Source organism: Lipophrys pholis, assembly GCF_963383615.2.
Source record: "Lipophrys pholis genome assembly, chromosome: 2".
In the NCBI taxonomy this organism is placed as follows: domain Eukaryota; kingdom Metazoa; phylum Chordata; class Actinopteri; order Blenniiformes; family Blenniidae; genus Lipophrys; species Lipophrys pholis.
In genome coordinates, this window is record NC_137636.1 from 20,123,559 (window position 1) to 20,143,989 (window position 20,431).

The following is a 20,431-nucleotide window of genomic DNA, read 5'->3' on the forward strand; positions in this document are numbered from 1 at the left end:
CTGCAATAATCCTTTGTGGGGTAAAACCTCTGCCAGGACATTGAACTGCATCCGTGCAGGCATTTTTATGTAAGGCTGTAATCCATGTCTGTGAGGGGTTATGTGAAAGAGAGAGAGAATGATGAAAAATAGATGGAGAGACTAGTCACACACATCATCTAAACAGGAAGGGATGATTTAAAGCTGTTGCATGCCCATACATTTCAATACTCGCGGTTTGTTTAGTTTACATTATCATAATTTGGTTATTTCCCTATAAATGCAAACTGATGGTGCGTGTCTTCGCTGCATGCACATGGGCCTCTGACAGGAATTATTTCACAGCTGTGTTCGTAAACTTCTCTGACATTCCTTCATCAGCCTCAAATCCAGTCGAGTCAGGGGATCACGGTGGGAATATACAGCTACACCACAGGCGAGAATCAATTTGCTTGCAAGGCTGCTTTGATCATTTTTTTTGTGAGGTCATTGGTTGGAGCGGTAAGAGCTTCAAGATTCTACTTCTGCGCTCCCTGAGTTTGACCTTTGCAGTCTTGAAACAGAATGCTTTAATTACTGAAGAATGTTTGAAAGAGCAGACAGCACATTTACAATCTTCACGTCACTGAAAATCCTATTCTTCACATATAAACAGCCCTCTACAAACAAGTACAAGAAAAACATTTTGGAAAGAACTTGACCACCAGATTTTTATTTATTTATTTATTTTTTACTTCTTTTAGTGGCAGCGCACTATCAATTACCAACCGGTAGCCTTTTATTTTGTGTCGCTCTGTTGTGGATAACGTGAGAGTGTGAGAATGGCTGAATGTCAGACTTTGTGAAGTTTCTCACCTTATAAGTTTCATGTACATTACTCTTCTAATTTTAGTTCGACTACCCGGTAAATTGCTATATGTCATCTGCAACTATTGTGACTTTCATGGTTCTACGTGGAATAGTTTCACCTCCACTTATTTCTATCCATCATTACTCCTCCTCACAAACTAAAGGGAAAAAAAACGTGCTCAGAAACGTCTAATCGTTCATCAAGTGTGTCTCATATAAAACCTGCTCTGGTTGAAGCCAGTCCACCGTTTACCTTTTAGTCTTCTAAACAAAGATGGTTAACATGACCTGTCCCCATTGCCAATATTGTCTTTCTTTTCCACCTGCAGGTGTGTAGTTCATGTCAACATGTCATTAACATTTGAAGATTTTCCAGCAGCTCGAACACGGAATATTATTCCCAGATAAGCAGCACAGCTGAAGGCCAGAGCGCCGGGTTGGTCACAGTGCAATGCACTTACTTAAGGGTTCATCTCCTCACCTTGCTTCAGGGTATCTTGTCGGCGGTAATAACCACCAATCCTCCATTTTCCGGATCACACCTGGAACATTTCGTCCTGTCGGCTGCTGGGATCAACAGCAAAGATGCTGTTGCTTGTCAATCTTCCAGCCCCTAGGCCAACCTGCAGCGCCGCCATAGTTTGGACTGACGCGATGATGGCAAGCGCCGCTCTACAACACACGAACATCTCGTGTCAGTACATGCTTGTGTCTGAAACTTTCAGATTTAATTCCCAGCCAACGTCCTCTCTCACATCACCTCTGCCTTTACCTTATTGATAAATCATGTCGAGCACAGGTAGCACAGTATGGTAGTGACAGAGGAGTCAGATCGTATACAGAACAGAACGTGTGGAGAGAGGGACAGATGAGGCCCAGGTATGGAGACGGGGACAAGGAGCGGTAAAAAGACAGATATTGAAGATACTGTGGCGACAAACTGGCATAAAGAAAAGGAAAAGAGAAAGTGCAAGCATGGAGGAGAGAGGCATTTGTTACCTGGTTGTAAACCGCTGTGCTGCACATAAATCCCATTACTTTGGGAAGAGCGCTGGCTGATCCCACCGTTGCCATCACCCACGCATCCCCAGGAAATTGAAGCTATAATTCTCAAATCCTCACTTCCCCCCCACCTCCTTCACTCTCTCCTTTTCTCTTCTTCCCAGAATGTTTATCTTCTCTCTTACTTAGGGATTACTTGTTTAATTGTAGTCTTTTACCCTTTTCACTAATCAGTATTAGAGCCTTTAGATATATGCAAGAAAAAGCACATGATTTATGTAGTAGGGATCCAATGAGGGTGAAACTCCTTTACAGCCCCCATGCTTCACCTTGTGAAGGTTTTGTTTTTTGTCTTTTTTTTTTTTTTTTGCCGAAGTGAGTGTGCAGATGCTTCTTTTCAAACTATCCATGATGTCTTTGATGTGATGCGTGCTGTTAATGAACACACAGCTGTTCAGTTTTCCAGATGCTATTCTTCAGTGAATCGGAATACAATTATTTCTTATTAATCTTCAAGTAGCAGCCTCGTCGTTTTGTCCCCCGCTTGCAAAACAACGACCACATTAACAAAAACCACCATGGTCTCAGTTTTTCTTGCTTTTCCAATGAATAAGCACAAACTGATGCAAATAATTCATATATTCGGTACATATTGATTTAAAGACAATGAGACTGCTCTTGCACAGGCATAGACTCCACTCAGATACATGTATAAAACATATACACGTTCCGACATTTACTCACAGCCATTCTAATGTGTCCCGAACTCGTATTTCTTTTAAATATATGTTCCAGAAAAAAGAAGGAAAAAAAAAAAAAGAGCCTCATCCAAACTCTCTTTGGCACATATGGCACTTTTAATGCTGTAATAAATTATACCAACATACACGGCTTTGCTTATTTCACTGTAACTATATTTAACAAACATATAAATAACCATGTAAAACACTTTCCATCGTGGTTTGTTCAATGTAGGGAAAGCTTTACAGCCCCACAGAGGTTTACTTTGCTGGTGCTGTGATTTGATACAATGGGAGGAGACAGTGCTATTTATGTGCTGATTGCAGCTGTTATAGCAGTGAATTTTTATGTCAGCACTGGAGTCATCAAGAGCAAAGTTAGCTAAGGAGCTATCCCATTAATGCGCTTGCTTCTGCGTGCATATTTGTCACATGTTAGGTGTGTGTGTGTGTGTGTGTCTGTGTCTGTGTCTGTGTGTGTGTGTGTGTGTGTGTGTGTGTGTGTGTGTGTGTGTGTGTGTGTGTGTGTGTGTGTGTGTGTGTGTGTGTGTGTGTGTGTGTGTGTGTTTGCATTTCATCGTGCATATTCTTGTATTAGTAGAAGCATGATGTGTAAACTAGTTTGTTGAGCCTCTGCAAGCCTTTTTCATTATGGCGATTGCAATCTGTTAAAAAAGAGATTAAATGAGAGGATGTACTGTGGAGAGTCTATTAGAGGAATGAATTGGTTCCTCTACTGCATTGGTTCAGTCGCTCACAGAGGATTAACTCTCTTTCAGGTTGATAGAAGTCTGGATTCCCCTCATTCTTGTCCTCTAGAAACCCATTAAAGGGAAAAAAAAAAAAAAAACATGTCAGCAGTATGCACCTGAATATCTATAAGCTTATACTATTTTTTTTTTTTTTTTTCAGTGTCCAGCATGTTTCACATCAAATACATTTTAAGGGACAACTCAGGCAACTCAGGCATGAACTAATGTAGGTGCATGGTTCAATATTGGTTTAGATTTTTAGATAGATTTAAGCGATAGAGTCCATGTTTCTGTGGGTCACAGCTGTTAAGCAAAAGTGGTCGAGCATGGTAGAGAGATAACAAGTCACAACAATAATCTGTACAACAGTTACAGGTGGTAAAACATGTACAGTCCATAATATCAATACTACTGTCAAAATCATACAATCCATGTAATCTCAAATTATCTCAATAATCTGACCTCAGATACATTTTCTGTGCGTAAACCACTCACACTGTTAAACTCAAATACTAATTTCTATATGAAGGTTGTCAGAACAACCACAACCTGATCCGTTTGCCCTTGGACAAGTGAAACTGCAACAAATCGGATTAACCAGTTGCTCAAGGGCACATCAGTGGTAAACAAAAACCAATAATGAATGTTGCATCATAAATCGCTTCAATATTTACTTTTAGATACAAAGACAATACAGCAATATCATTTATTTATTCATTCAATAGATTTTCTTTTGGATAAAACACATTTTCAGGTTTGTAACGTAACAATTATTTATCATAAACCATTAACAAATGTGTTTTACAACATTTCATGACCTTCTGTTTGGTTAGTTATATTTTCTTTTATTTGCTGGGCCACTTTGAAAGATATTAATGTCACAATTCAAAGTCTCTGGACATAAATTTTAAGTTTTTGCACCTTCAATTGTTTTACTTGTGTGAGATTATTGTTGACTATACATTTCTTATCAGTCAATTGAGTCTGAGTTGTATATTGTAAACTGTATACTATTACCATAAAAATATAGTTACGGTATTACTCCTTACAACAAAAGCTTTCTGTTCCACCAGAAAGTGGACTTAGAATAACAGTTGCATCGACTGTTTGGGATGTTTGTGTGTAGGCATACATATATTAAAACATAGCACCTCATCGTGATCTTTAAACCACTGAAATCTGGCTTTTTCATGTTTGTTTCAAGCTTTCCTTTATATGTAGCTTCATACATTTCAACACTTGTGGTCAACTGGAACTTGAACTTCAACCTTTGAACCAGAAAACCTGATACGTTTTGTTTTCTGAGATTTGATGTGTATTTTTGAGGCAAGAGAGACAATGGCTAAAATCCATTTTCTGTACCTAAAGACATTCGTGGCCAGTATGTCTCTATCACAAGTGAAATAAAATACTTTTTGACCCTTAAAATCAGATTGTAGCATTAGTGTAGATCATTTTTTCTCACATAATTGTGGGCTCATGATTCAAACTCATGTTGGATCCGATCTGGAGTGAACAAGCAAAAAATATGTTTTCATTACAGTAGCTCCAGCTTTTTAATTTCTACTTGTGGCAAATCCCTTTAGGTGTCAATGGACATTCACCTTTTCAAACTTTACTTTAGTTACTTTTCAAAAACATGAGGCACAGCCTGAATAAAGCGATATACCTTTTCAGCTGCATTATCATCATTCTGCAGATTCCATCATATAAAACTGAATCACATGAAACACTGTCTTTTTTTTTTTTTTAAACCTGTTTTGTTCATTTCAATCTTTTAACTTGATTTAACTTTCATCCGGAGTTTTCTCACTGAGTTACACTTTCCTGTGCCGCTTTCTCGCTGTTCGCTCAAATTTTTCGCCGTGAATAAAAAAGTTCTTCCCAGGCAGAGTGCACAGTGGGACGCAAAGGTTTTTTTCTCACCTTTTACTGAGTCGACGTTAAAGTGATGTCGGTATTTCTGAGCATTAAAAGCTGCGCGGTCCTGCTCTCTCTTCCGCTCCATGTTGTCTTCTGTTATTTACAGTGACGTCGCACGGCTGATACGTCATTGTTACAAGACAGTTTCACAAGACAAAATCATTGTTTGTTAACGCAGAAACCAAGTAATCGCAAGTAGGAAAGTAACAATAATCCAATTGTTGTTTTTGCAAAAGGGATCCCTTACTTTACTTGTTACTTGGTAAAAGTAATCAGATTACAGTCATATATTACTTGTAACGCGTTACTGCCCATCAGTGATTGTGTGAGACGCAGAAGAATCATAAACTGTGAGAATCATCTAGGCAGGAACATATATCAAGTTACCTCTAATTTCCGGAATATAAACCCGCATTGACACGCATTGAACCCTGCGGCTTATATGATGACGCGGCAAATTTATGGATTTTTACGGGTTATTGGGCTTCATGCCGCCAGATTCTACTTCCGCATGTAGATACATGCTGTTTTGAGCACCTCTGCTTCTGCAAAACTTGCCCTAAAAGTGATATTTCTGCTCTTCGTGACCTCGTCTTGTGCTGCTTTCCGTGGACTGGAAATCCAGCAGATGACGACCGTGAGTGATGCGTTCAGGTGCATCACATAAATCCGCCCTGCTGGACTTTGTGGCTGAGAAATCTGCCTCCTCAGAATCACAGTCAGCAAAAAACGATAAAATACTTTATCAACAGAGATCAAACCCTGTGATTGTGTATTTCTTCTTCTCTCTCTCTCTCTCTCTCTCTCTCTCTCTCTCTCTCTGTTTCTCGCTCTCCGCGGACTTCTCAGCAGCAGACGACGCGCTCACACACACAAAGCGCTGTGTGCGGTGAACGGACAGCCCGTCCACAAAACTGCAACCCCGGACAACTCGTCTATGTGATTCCTTTCAACTCATCCACAACTATTTTATACAACATTACTGATTTGAAGGATTGGATTTCAAAGTATATTTGACAAAAAAAACATAAGATATTAAGTATATTTGACACAAAAACATAAGCAGTGGTTGATTTTGCTAGGGGCCATGTTGGCAGCTGCCCAGAGCGCAAACTCAAGAGGGGTGCACCGGCTCAGATACGGTTTTCAGAAATGTATTTCTGCAAAGAAATAAGCTGTGCAGTTAAAAAGTTAAAACGCCACTTTGTAACTGACAGCTTTGAGTGATGGGTTCAGGTGCATCACGTAAGCTCACCTTCCGACATGTTAATGAGCTGCGGGGCTGATACAGTAGCGACGTTACTTGATAAACACGATTGAAATATGACTGATACAGTCGTTAGCGGGCAGGAACGTGCATGCGCAGCACACGGCAGTGCGGAAGTTTCGGGGGGGGGGCGGGCGTCATGTACGCAAAGAAGACCATTCTTCGTTAGAAACAAAGCCATATGTTACTATACTAAATATATATGGACATATATTAGATATATGAAAAACTTATAAAATATCAATCAGAAATAATATGTAAAAGGATTTATTTTCTCAAAAATATTCTGAAATGGACGAGTTGTCCGGGGTTGCTGTTTTGTGTTCAGGGATTTCCTGCACTTTATTTTGCATGTGCGGCTTATATTCAGGTGCACTCAATAGTCCAGAAAATTTGGTATATCAAGTAATTTATCAAGCTCAAGAGTAAGATTTAGTTTGCTCTTTTTGAGTCAAACTTTTTTAATAGAAATATCTCTTTCTTTTTGTCGTCTCATCTTGACCTGATGGCAAAAAAAAAGACTTAAAGTTGCACAAATGTAGACAAATTCTAACAAGAGAGCTGTACAATACAACTTCAGATCAGAAACTGGTGGCCAGTGAAGCAGCTCCTGTAAAGAAATGGGGCCGACTGCTTTGCCCCGGAGTTTCTTTACTGTTGCTGATGAAGGACTAGAATCCTTTTCTCTATTATTGAACCAAAAAGAGTCTAGCAGCCTCTCCAGGGATTTAAACCGGCAACATTTTGGTCAAAAACTCATTTTCTTCTGACGTTACCCTCCTGTCACCCCATTTACACCCTTTGGCAAGATATGCAAAAGCCTATTACATGATATTGCAGATTGAATTGCCACCTACTTGATCTGGGATCATTTCAAATCCTTCAGTAGTACTCAGTTCTTTAGATTGAATTTAACATTATGACCATATGAAGCAGATATTTCACCATCATTAGACCATGCGGTGAGCCATATTTAATGTTCCACAAAAAAATAAAGCAGCGTTGGCCCTATGTAGTTATTGATATTACTGTAAAAGCTGCAGTTAAAATAAACTCTATTTTTAAAATAAGATACACTTAAAACATCTCCATTTATGGGCATAGTAAAATTCACATTTGAGAAAAACATTTTAAATGAAAGGTTTCAGTTAATTGTAATGTTCTTGCTTGCTCTAGTTGTGAGATACAGAAGTGCTGCGCCTAAGATGAGTTGAAAAGGTTGTTAAAATGCTGCTGCTCTGCACAGTGCGACTGCGGTCGGGAAAAAAAAAAGATCAATAAATAATCCTCCTGTTAGGGGTAAACATGTCTCCTCTGTGAACTATACATAGCCAATCAGCTAAGCTTCGTCTGCTGTGTGTTCAGGCTGGTCATAGCCGAGGTACTCAATGTTTTCTGAGGAAGAAAAAAAAAGCTAAAGTTCAAGAAGCACTGTGTTACATCAATTAACGCTTAAAATGCACAAAAACTCTTGGAATAGCTAAGTACAACATGTTATTGAGTTTACTGTTACAGATGGTAAATGGATTTCACTTATGTAGCATTTTTTTGTTCCAGCCATAAAATCAACATTTTAAAAGTCTCAATATTTATCTCAGGTAATGGTGCAAACAGAAAGCATGCTGTGGTGTCATCTGTGTTGTTTGTCAGACTTTCTCTTACATAATAGATCTTTTTTTTTCCAGTTTGCCTTTTGTCCCTCTTCCGCTTTTATTTCTTTCCTTCCATTTAGTTGTGTAATGCACCGTGCTGTATGCAGGAAGCTCGCTCCCACTGCCAGTACTCTGCCCCTTTTGTGTGTTTGTTTGTTTGTTTGTTTTTTAAACTGCTGAGGCCCAATCGATCTCTGTCTCTGGCAACAGGATCTTTTGTTGCCTTTTGCGGTTGCATTTTGGGTCATCCCATACTTTTTTCCTGTTGGGTCAGATGTAGGAAATGGATGTAGTGGTCAGGGGACGATGTGAGCAGGGAAATGGGGACATGAAATACCATTTCTATAATAATTAGTGTGTGCTCAGAATGTGCTGGAAATGCAGCCAGTGATGCATAATGATTAACAGGCAAAAACACAACATTCACTTAAAGTGAGAAAATATGCTCTGCCACATATTTAATTTTAACGATACACTACATTGAATTTGCTGTCAGAACAAACTTGAAAAGAGGTTTCTGACTTGTTTTGTTGGCACTGACATTGTGAAATGTTGAAGTGGAATGCTGAAACTCTCTCATAAACAGCCAATACCGATTGCATTTATTTATTTATTTTAGCTCATTGCTGCTGGGATACGTTTACCAAATGCACAGTTTTTTTAGTTTCAACTTTGGTGAGAAAACATCAAGTAGCCTAGTTGTGAAAAACATATTTATAATAATCGTCACATGAAAGCATTACTTATGGTCTGAAACCAAATCCAATCAGGTCAATTTGACTTGGACATATGGCTTGGAAGATGTTTTAGCCCTTATCCAAGTGGCTTCATCAGTTCATGCAGGTCACTCGCCTCGGCTAATCCAGTTGACCTAATTTAATTTATTTTCAGATGCCTCCTACCTGGACAAATGAGAATCTACACTGACTGCAGTGTTTGATGCCCAGTGTGCCTGACATGTTAACTAATTCATTTCTGAAGACTCCATTTCTATCAGGCACACAGTATAGAACATTTTAAGTAGCAATTTCCAGGTGAATTTAATCCATATTGTTACTTAAAAGTCGGTAACAACCCCACTGAATTCTTTTATTGAGTTTTTATTTTTTCGCATTTTCAAGAGTCAGGCCACAGCGGGGCAGCGAGTGCAACTATCATCTCACAGCGAGAAAATTACCAGCCTAGAAATTGCACTTTCTCGAAAAGTAACTGTAGTTGTACTACTTCAGTATATGTTTCCCATTCTGTTTATGCCTCTGTTCTTAACCCATACACAGGAAAAGCACAATGGACATCAGTTTATTTCTGTTCCACGTTTCTCACAGAGAAAGTGATTTCCTCCCCTGTGCCTCTCCCCCGCAGGTCCCCCAATGATCCGGCTGTCAGTCAATGACACGGTGGTGGTGGATCCTGGGCAGGATGTGCCCCTGAGCTGTGATGTGACTGCCGGGTTTCCCACGCCCAACGTGACGTGGTCGCGTTACCCCGGTCTTCTTCCCCTCAGTGCACAAGTTCGAGGGTCGAAACTGATTCTGCGAGCTGTCACACCGGCGGATGCAGGCTTCTATAACTGCTCGGCTGTCAACAATGTCGGCAACCCGGCTCGCAAGAACGTCAATCTGGTGGTCAGGAGTAAGTAACGTGTGTGTTTGTTCACAGGGGAAGGACGGATGGCAGTCAGGGGGTTTATTGGTGTTTTTGGATAGCATGCTTGAATGCAAAGTGCTTGATTGAAGGTTGTACAAAGTACTGTAGTTTTCTTCAGAGTAGAAATACATGCAATTATTAGAATATTTAAAAAATGAACTGATGGACAGTAATTACATTTACATCAGTTGTTATGGTATTTAAAAAAATACAGAAAAACTCCTCCAATGTCACAGTATTTATAAAAGATTAAATAAAGTAAATAGATGCACATTTTAGGTGTACTGATCAAAAAGCTTTTTGCTGTCTTTATTCTGAATCCAGTAGGACAAGTATCCAGATATCTTCTTTTTTTTCTTGAAACATAAAGCTTTGGACTTTTTGCACACGGTCACAAAAGATATAAAAAATTCTTGTCATTTAGGGTTTGTTTCGACTCAGAAACATTTGACGCATTCATCATTATTTATTTGTTGAGAGTGCAATACATAATCTATCAGGAGTTTGTACAATCAATCATTCACTTATTTAAAAATGTCTTTAAAGAACACTCATACACTGGCCAAAAGAATTATTACATTTTTTGAATATCAGATATTACTCAAAGTACGGTATGAAAGCTTAAGACTATTTTACTATCAGAAATAGAATAATGTATTTTCAGTTCATAGCAGCATCATTAAGTGTTGAGGCAGCCCCATCACTGTGTGTTTATGTGTGTTATATATAATATGTCCTGGCAGAAGGCGGTTGATCCATCATTACAGAAAGCAGATGTGAATCTTGTCAGAATGAGCGGTTTAAGTATTGCTCTTTTTGTAATTTCCCTGCCGTTAAAGCAAGAGCCATCTATATTCCCTCTCCTCCGGCTATTTTTAGCCCCTTTAATCATCTTTATTCACTTCAATTAGTTAGACTGGAGTGGAAGCAATTAGCGACAGTCTCTTCTGTTAGTTAACACTGTAGAGAACGCATGCGGGATGGTTTTCTTCTGTTAGCTTAATGGGCCTGAACACATTGTCACACGAGCCCAGGTGGCGAGACGCTGAAGGAGACACACAGTGGCAGTGAGTACAGAGGAGCACTGCAGGTAGGCAGGAGGCACGTGTGCATGAATGCAGACCCCCGTCTCTCTGTCTCTCACGCAAATGTAGTGAAGTTGCAGGTTTTATCGTTGGCCTTATGGTCACTCTCTCATAGTCATGGCTCCGCCCAAGTATCTTGTTAACAAGCTTGATCGTAGTCTGAATCAAGCTTCCCTCTCCTCTGTGTCTTGGTGGGGAAGTAGAGAGCTGTTTTGTATTCAACATGGAAATCTGTTGGGGGAAACGCAGCCTTTGAAACAGAAAATTAAATGTGACAGTGTGAGAGTTACTCTTTGTCCTTGATTTTGCTTCCACCCCTCCTCCTTGTTATTTCATTCTGTATCAGGCTCCTTTTGTCTAACACTCCCTCACAATTTGCTTCTTCCTCTATCTTTCACTCTCACTTTCTTCTCCAATTTCTTTTTATTTTGGGTTTCTGTTTGTCATACTATCCCCTCCTTAAGTCATCCAGTGTCGCACAACTACCTCTCCGAATTTTCCATCTTGTTTTTCTCTATGTGAACATATCTATATATTAGGTTGTTTTATCTTCTGGTCTTCCTAAAGGTCTGTACATACTCCGCTAGAACACAGAGATTTGTTCCCTCACTCTGGGCTGAACAATCTCCTTATTGCCTTGGTTTTAAAGTTCTCGCAGCTTGTTTTCAACTGATCTTTTGGGCAAAAAACCTCCTTTTTCCCATGTAGTGTCCAACAACTACCATGTAATTGGTCATAAAGTGTTCATGGTTAATGTGGAAATATGAGCATGCCACCTATGTCGTTGTCCCCCCCCCCCCCCCCCCCCCCCCCCCCCCCCACACACACACACACACACTCACACACACTCACACACACTCCTCCCTGGGAGTCTGCACTTGAGTTTCTCCTGGAGTATGAAAAGGCCAGCAGGCAGAATGTCCAAGCCCATTCATTTTTCTACTTGTTTCACAGCAGCAGGCAGGAAGCAGCAAGCAAGTACCAAGCAAGTAACAAGCGGCTGGCAGGGGGGCCAATAGTGAGCTTCCTCACGTGTTATTGCATTGTGAAGGGATTCGAGGTTGTTATCAATGATTTGGACCAAATGTCAGCCGCCATGGAGGCCTCCTTCTGGAAGGGGGGATTTCCAACATATTTCTCTGGTTGCAGACGGTCAAAGCAAAGGGATTCCATTATACCGATCAATGTGAGCCCTCTAAGAGCCTTCTTCAGGTTCAAGGGCGAAAACAATGGTTCACCTTGTCTCCCTCGTCACAAAGCCTCAGCTGATCAGAACTAACCTTGTTCTCGTGTAGTGCACAGTGACAGAATGAACAGATTTCTCTGTTCCTTCAGAAAATGTATCTACCTTTAAAAGCACCATGATAAAGTTTATGTTGTTCACATTCACTTTTTCATTGTTTTTATTTTATTTATTAGGCATAGGGTTGATACATAACAAAAATCTCCCTTTAAATCTTAGAGAGAGAGAGAGAGAGAGAGAGAGAGAGAGAGAGAGAGAGAGAGAGAGAGAGAGAGAGAGTCATCACATGTATCTTGTTATAATAAAAATAATAAAAATAAGAATTATTCTTATTCTTATTATCATTGTTGTTGCTGTGTTTTACATAAGCAATTTTTTCAAATACAAACAAAGAGCTAAATTGCAAAGGAAAGGCACCTGTGGTGTGTAAAGCTCCAGAGGGAGTAGTTTTTATTCTGTCATATTTTGTGTCTTCCCGGTTATTTTCATCAGTCTGTGTATCCTGATGTGTTTTCTCCTCGTGGTTTCTTGTGTTCATGTAAACTAAACTAAATGAATCGTACTTTACATTTGTTGTCCTTTCCTTGTCTTGTATTTTAATTAGGGCAGCTCAAAATAACTAAAGTGGACTAATCATATTTAATTGATCCCCTTGGAGAAAGGTATTCTTTCCTTCAAAAACCTGCACAAAACATTTTTCCCTCATTTGGTGTTCAACAACTACTGTGTGGCCGTGGTTAATGTAAAAAACGAAATGCCACCCAGCTACTTTTTTTTTCCAATTCCTCTGTTCTGTCCAAGTACTGTTCTGTACTTGACTTCTTCATGAAGTATAAACCATCCTGCCCAACGCTAACATTGTTTTTGGTGCCTTGATAAAATGAGCAAAGGTTGTTAACTCCCCTCTCCCTGCGTGTTGTCCTCAGTCTTGTTAGTTGACATTTCGCCTCTTTACATCACGGCTTTGTTCTCACTTCTACTTGTTACCGCGTCTGCCTTGTTTTCCTTCTGGTTCTTACTCCTTATACTTTTCTCTTGTATTGATTTTGGAGTCTGCCTTTTTCTTTCTGTCGTCTTTAACTTCATCTTCTTTAAAGGTCACTTTACTTGTATTCATCCACATCTGTGTTTGCTGGCAGTGATGATTTCAATGTTATAGAATCGTTTCACTGATTCAGCGCAACAACAATTACACCCACACACACACACACCCACACACACACACACACACACACACACACACACACACACACACACACACACAAAATTGAGCAGCTGCATATCATTTCGATGGTTCAAGGAGATTCAGAACTATAAGTGACTGCATTAAAACATGTGGCAGTTTAGCACAATATGCATTGTGTTTGACAAGTATCACAAAGTACAAGTTATCATCTCTGAACTAGTCAGTATTGAAGTATTTACTGAGGCCTATGGTGAACTTATGGCTCTCTGCAATTCTATTTTTGTGCTAAAATGATGTCATATCTTTTCATTATTTTTTTTTCTTTGGGTTTATGTGAATAGGAACTTTTGTCTTCATCTAGACAGATTGAATGTTTGTTGAAATATGTTTGAATGTCTTATTGGATGAACATATTTTTTGTTTCAGTGAGTATATGCTGCCTGGTATGCTTGGCTGGCTGTATGTGTAAGAATATGAATATTTCAGTGAAGACAGAGTAAGAATCGGTGATTAAAAGCATTTATTTGCATACTGGAAATGATTTTTTACAAAATTAGCGTTGGAATCGAATCATCACAGACGCAGGATAAGTTGGTCATTAAAAAATGTCTATCAGTTTTTCCAGTTTATTTTCTAACCGTGCTTCATGCGGTCATATGAATAAACTTTCCCCCCCTTTTTTATTTTCTCTCCCCACACGCAGCAATGAGCAATCTGACTTTCCAGATCACCCCGGACTCCAACAAGGACAGTGAGACAATCCAAATGCGTCGAGACCTCAAGCTGTCGTGTCACGTTGACGCCACCCCGCAGGACAAAGTCAACTACACCTGGTACAAGAACGGTGCGCCGGTCTTCAACACGGACAGCCTGATCCTACTGCGCAGTGACCCAGATATGGCCCCCGGCACCAGCAGCTTGGAGATCGTGGACATGAAGTTCAGAGACTTGGCCACCTACAGCTGTGTGGCAAACTTTCCAAGCAGCAGGGTGCCAGAGCTCCGGGTGGACATCAACATCTCTCAGAACAGTGGTGAGATGTTCTGTTGCTTATTTCTGATATATGTCACAGATATTATCACAAGATTATAAGCAAGTGTCAACTGTAAAAAAACACACATATTACTTTACCTAGTAATTACACAGACCCATAAACTTATTTCCTTCCTCCCCTAACAAGTGGCCTGTGGTATTCAGTATGCTGGAAAAATATCACACGGCACCGAAACACAACTATCTGCTCTTGCAAATGTGTTCAGACCAGCAGTTAATTTGTTCATACTGTTCATATAATGAGAATAACCATAGAACAGTGGCTTAGTCCACTGTGCAACATGAAAACGATCAGATATACTGGGCACCTTGGGGAACACATTGGTATGCAGCGCAGAGCTCGCTAAGTTTATAGTTGTAAATTGCAAATACAAACAAGTCATTAACATGTTTGGTTTTTTTTTTCTAATTCAAATGAGTTTAACATTTAATAAAATATATGAACTGTAATATAGTCATTTCAATGCTCAGCATTCATCTCCTTTGCTCCCAGTGTGCCTCTGTGTGCAGTCTTGCCCCGCTGTCTCTCCGCAGAGTATTGAGGGATGTAAAGCATGTTTCGTGCGTGGAGGCTCGTGTGTGGATAACCATAATGTTAGCACTTAATACTAAGCTGTGATCTCCTTTAATATCCCCATGTTTCATTCAAACTGTGCGATTGTCCAATAAAATCAGTCTTGTTAATGTCGGCTTCTGTCATACCAGTTTATTCTCCATCTGTCTCTTATTCGCTTTGTCTGTCCGCACCGTTGGAAACTGTGGCGCTATGCCCACCGCCTGACTCATTACTTCTTTTTCATTTCAGTGTACTTAAGCATAGACTTTGCTACCTACGACAGTTAAGGAGGTCATACAATTTTGCAAGTGATTTTAACTGAGCTTACAGGCCTCTGAGCAAGACTAAACCACATACTGCACATCTGTTGTGGAAATGTCACAGTTTCTCATAGTTTGCCAGCCTTTTAAAATCACCTACTACCACTTCAATGGAAGTACAGTTTATCTTACCTCTATTGAGTAAACCTGAGGGCGAGTGACATTGAGAACTGTTTCAGACGTAATTATTCTAATAATTCTGCTAATTACTCACTAATTTACAATGTCAATCAGGCTAAATTTAAATTTAAGTATCACTCAGGCCTTTTTAAGGCTCAACGAGTCTGATGATTTCTTCTTGGCAAAACGGGTGCTCTTGTCATCTTTCTGCTCCCATTTACGAGTCATTTTCAGGCTACATAATATTAAAAATAATAATAGTTTTTCTCAATTTTTGGAAGGATGTATTTATGATGAAAATATTAACTATATATTGTTGGTTCTCCTTTTGTACAAGAAAGTGAATCTTACCTTGATCGCCATGTTTCGTTCAAACTGTGCGATTGTCCAATAAAATCAGACTTGTTAATGTCTTTATAACTCTGTCTCTCTGCCTGTCTTTGCAGTCTCTCCTCCGATGCTGGCCGTTCCTCCGGGAGGTCAAGTTGTCAGTGTTCGAGAGGGAGGAACTGCCGAGCTGGTGTGTCTAGTAGTAGATGGCAAACCACGTCCACCTATACTGTGGTCGCGGGCAGACAAGGACCTTCTCATGCCATCTGGAAAGACCATGGTGGAAACGCCCGACGGTCGATTGAGGCTGAAGAATGTGAGCCGGGACATGATGGGAGTGTACCGCTGTCAGACGGCTCCATACAACGGGCTAAACATCAAGCGCAGAGAGGCACAGGTTCAACTTAATGTGCTCTGTAAGTGTGAAAAGCTTTCTTTCTTTTTCTTTTTTTTTCTTTTTTTTTTACCGAGATCCTCGCCATAAAACAGTTTGTAATGGCCAGGCATCAAACATTGAAAGTAATCGAAGAACAACTTGCAGTGCAGTTTATTGAGAGTAAATCAATATTTTCAAATACTGTTATAAGAGCATCTTGTGAACTATTAAGATAAGACACGATTAAATTAAACTTTAATGATTTGAGGGCAACAGCAGTAGAAGCAAAGAGTAGTTTAAATATTTATTGTCCTTGTAGTACAAAATAAATTGCATTATAAATAACAACAAAACAAATATATCACAAAAATAAGCCCCACTCAACACTAGAAGTAGAGTATACAAGAATAAACACAATTGTATTATATCAAATGAAGTGGCTCATAAGAGGATCATTGTCAGTAAAAGATTCCCATTGAAAGGGCTTTGATAGGATTTTTTTGGTCAACTTTTTTTTTTAAAGAAACAGTTCAACAAATAAATATACTTTCAGATTATTGTGGCTCTATACTGAGTTCTAAAGGCATGAAACGCCGAGCTGTCAGAGCTCCATTTATTTGCACTTTCCATGTGCTCCACCCCCACTAATGACATATTACTCTCACTTTGTGCAAAACTATGCACCTACAAGAGAGACGAGCAATGTATGGTAGTGTAAAGAATGCAAATGGAGAGAGTAAAGGACACTGAAGATTGCTGAAAGGCTGTTTTTTTCTCAGCCTCTACCATTGTGGCCACTCCACAGTGGTCTTTCATTATAAAACCTCCAGTTTCAAGAAAAGTCTTTGCAGCAGGTGGAACACTTGATAATTACTTTTTTTTTTTATCTCATGAGGTCACTTACTTTCACTTCTGAAACACTTGAATTGTTGCATCATTCGCCACTGTGATCACCTCACATTCCCATGTAGAAATGCTGTATCATTTTCTTTCAAGCACTAGTTGGCAGTGGTGTTGTGACCGACTTCATCAAGTAAAGAGGTGCTTCTAATGTTTTATCTAACCCAGTTAGGCTCATAAGAGGGACAAAGTACAACCTCTCAATATAATGCAAGCAATGCAACATCACTGCAAACTCTGCAACCGCTGCCATGTTGAGACATCTCAGTAAACTTAACATGAATGCATTTGTGAATGCTGTGAAATTCTCAGTTTTACCGACATAGTTAACAGTGTGCAGAGTTAATATTATAGACCACTTAAGGTAAATAGAATTGTAACTATCTTAGTGAATTGTGCAGCAAGTATTCATTTGAACAAAATCTAAAAATATCTGTAAAACGATTGAGCCCCACGTAAAGTGTACAATGAAGTAGTTTCCCACTCTTCTGCTCTACTCTTCTCCCCCTGCAAGACAAATTTCCCCGGCCTGCTAATGCAGGCAGGGTGGAAGGGCAACACTTCGTTCGCACTGGCCAACTCTGATTAATGGACCAGGTGGCCACCCCACTATGGACAGAGAGGGAAACAGAGCGATGAGACAGATACATGAGCAGGACGGAGACTGAGACTGAGAGAAATGGGGTTAAGAGAGAGTGTGAAACCGAGGAACAGAGCGAGGGATTGTGGAAAGCAGAGGAGGTGGGCATGAGGAGGTGCAAATATAAGAGAGAAACCGGTTAGCTGAGAGAGAAACACCATAAAGGAGAACATATTGCTGTTTAGCTGCAGCCAAAAGAGTGTGGATAAACACATCCTTCCTTTCTTGTTGTGCCTGGCCCTCACATTTGTTTATTCTATCAGGGTTGTTTTTGCCTCTTTCATTGATCACTGTTGATCAATGAGAGAGGAAAAAAGGGATAATTTTTTATCCCTGTGATAATTAAATGAGTACACTCGTTCGCCGTGTCTTATTTCTTCAGGAGTCCAGTCTCAGTTCTTCCCTCCTAGAGAGGTGGTTGTTCTTCCTCATTGCCATTCTCATCATCATCAATCAGCTAACTGCTGGCCATGAGAGAATCCCTCCCTCTGTCTTGTCATTCCCTTTCTGCATCCTGCATTCTCTCATTCTCTCCCCACCTCCCATACTCAATCACTTGCTTCTCTTTCTTTCACTTTTCTCATCATTCGTCTTCCTCATTGTCTTTTTCTTTAAGAGCTGTTTCTCCTCCCCCCTCCTCTATCCTGTACACGCCACTCGTCTCCTGCACTCTCATGTAAATTGATTTTTTCTTTTTGTCCTGTAACAGTTTGCCTTGGTCAGTGTTGCATTCCTGGATGGAATCCATTTTCCATTTAGTAAGACAGATAGCGATGGCGTGTTTATATGGATTACATGGATTATGGTCTACTGAATATGAAGCATGGTCGTGTGGTGCTGCGAGACCAATATGATGAACAAATAAGAGAGACTCTAGAGTGGAGAGTACTCCAACAGCTGGATAGGTTGAAATCTACTGCCCAGGAACATTTGTGACAGTTACAATAAGTGCATATGGTCATATAAGGGTTTAATAATGCCTTGTGTACAATTCTACAGGGTATGAAATGATTTATCAACTGCTCAAGTAGCTTATAGTTTACTTTTATTCTATCTCTCCCATAACACCTTTGCTTCACAGTTTGTCTGTTTTTCTTTCACCTTGTCACTTGTTTCCAAAGTCAGTCATCAGTATGCACATGCGCGTCTGTAAGTAGGGGCAAGGTATATGACCATACACTAATAAATCCATAGGATTACAAGGTGACCTTTGACTACTGGCTCATCCCTCAGCTCTATCAGATGGCTGTAGTTGAATTAGGTGCCTGCACAGTGCGTCCAGGAGGTCGTTGAGACGTAACAAATATTCAACACAATACTTTAATAACAACTGTGGGAAAATGACAAAGAGAAAAAAAAAGAAGAAGAAGAAAAAAACCAAAACAAGACTCTGGACTGAAAACAGCCTGGCTACAAAAGCTGAGAAGTTAAATGCTGTGGAGGTTTCCAGGCTCTTTAGCATTCAGGTGCTCACCCATGTAACTCCGACTGGAGTGCAAGCACAGAATGATAAACCGATTCCAAAAATGAGTTTGACGGCATCTACCTGTATATAGCTGAAAATAAAAAAAACATATTAATCGATAAAACATACAATTTCACACTCTGTGAAGATAGAGACATTTTCCAAGCTCTTCAGATTACTCAAATATGTATAGATTATCTTTTAGAAGGTTACAACATTTAAACTTTTATTAACTCAGCCTGTGTAAAATGTGATCGCGGTTGCTTCCTAAAGCTTATTAAAAGGACCTATTCCCCAGTTAGTGCAGGTAATTTAAAGTAAGAAAAGAAAGGACCCCGGAAGATCAATGAGAATGGCGTTTGGAGAAACTGGACTAGCAAGCAGATGCAAAATGCTTCGAAACAACAGAAAACAAAAGAAAAAACAGCTCGACCCCCCCCCCCCCCCCCCCCCCCAATCCTCAAAACCACTTTGCATGATTTGAAACTTGTTCATATGCAGTAAGGTGATGACAGCTAACAGAAGAATTGATTACTCATTAATGTAACCCTAAAACCTAGGCAAAGTCTTTTATTTCTCCATTTTTAAATGGGGTTTGGGACATGCATTTGTGGGATGGGCAGCGGACCTGAGTCTTCGGGTTCCTTCTCTCTGCCAATGCCAAAAAACTTTTCCGTGCTGACAACTTGTCTTTGGGTTTTTTTGGGTGGATTGGCTGACTGAAGTCTGAAGAAACAGTTTTTGTCGTTTAACAAGCAGGAGCCAGAGGACCATGTGGAAGAAATATACAGAGCCACAAGAGACCAGCAGTTGTCATACCAACACAGTGGCATTGGTCACTCTGGCACAAGAAGTACTTCCAAGCTGAAAACACAACTGTTCAATAGGGTTGAGCTTGGAACTGCTGGGAGGCCATACTGACAAAGCTGTATTGTACTGGTCGGCTCTGCTGTGCATCTGGTGAATTCATGTTCATCTCGATTGTCGCACCATTTAAAAGGAAAGTAATCTATTCAGTGGCATAAAATATACAGCCAAGAAGCCGTGCTAAAATCAAAAAATAAAACCTCTATTGAATACGAATTTCCAGCATAGTTGACAGTAGATTGGGGTCATTGTGGTTTTGCTTTGGAAAAAATAGAAAGCTGCAATAGCAATGAAGCTAAACCAATTAGCATGCTCAGCACAGAAAAATCCTGTTACAGGTTGAATTACAGTTTTATATATTTAGATTTATATTCATATTTTAAGCACTTCATCTTGTCACACAGCCTTTTCTGAAAACTACTGGAAAGTTGTTCTCTCTTTAAATATTGTTCTTTAATTGAAAAAAGAAAAGAAAACAG

General features: G+C 39.8%; 1 protein-coding gene across 2 annotated transcripts in view; it reads left to right on the forward strand.

Moving 5' to 3' along the window:
• mdga1 (MAM domain containing glycosylphosphatidylinositol anchor 1) overlaps positions 1 to 20,431 on the forward strand; it is a 181,563-nt gene that overhangs the window by 120,206 nt on the left and 40,926 nt on the right. For both annotated transcript variants that reach the window (XM_080458769.1, XM_080458770.1), the window contains exons 7-9: positions 9,527 to 9,796; positions 14,029 to 14,358; positions 15,821 to 16,120. In XM_080458769.1, coding sequence (XP_080314895.1) covers positions 9,527 to 9,796; positions 14,029 to 14,358; positions 15,821 to 16,120 — 900 coding nt within the window. The remainder of the gene's footprint in view (positions 1 to 9,526; positions 9,797 to 14,028; positions 14,359 to 15,820; positions 16,121 to 20,431) is intronic.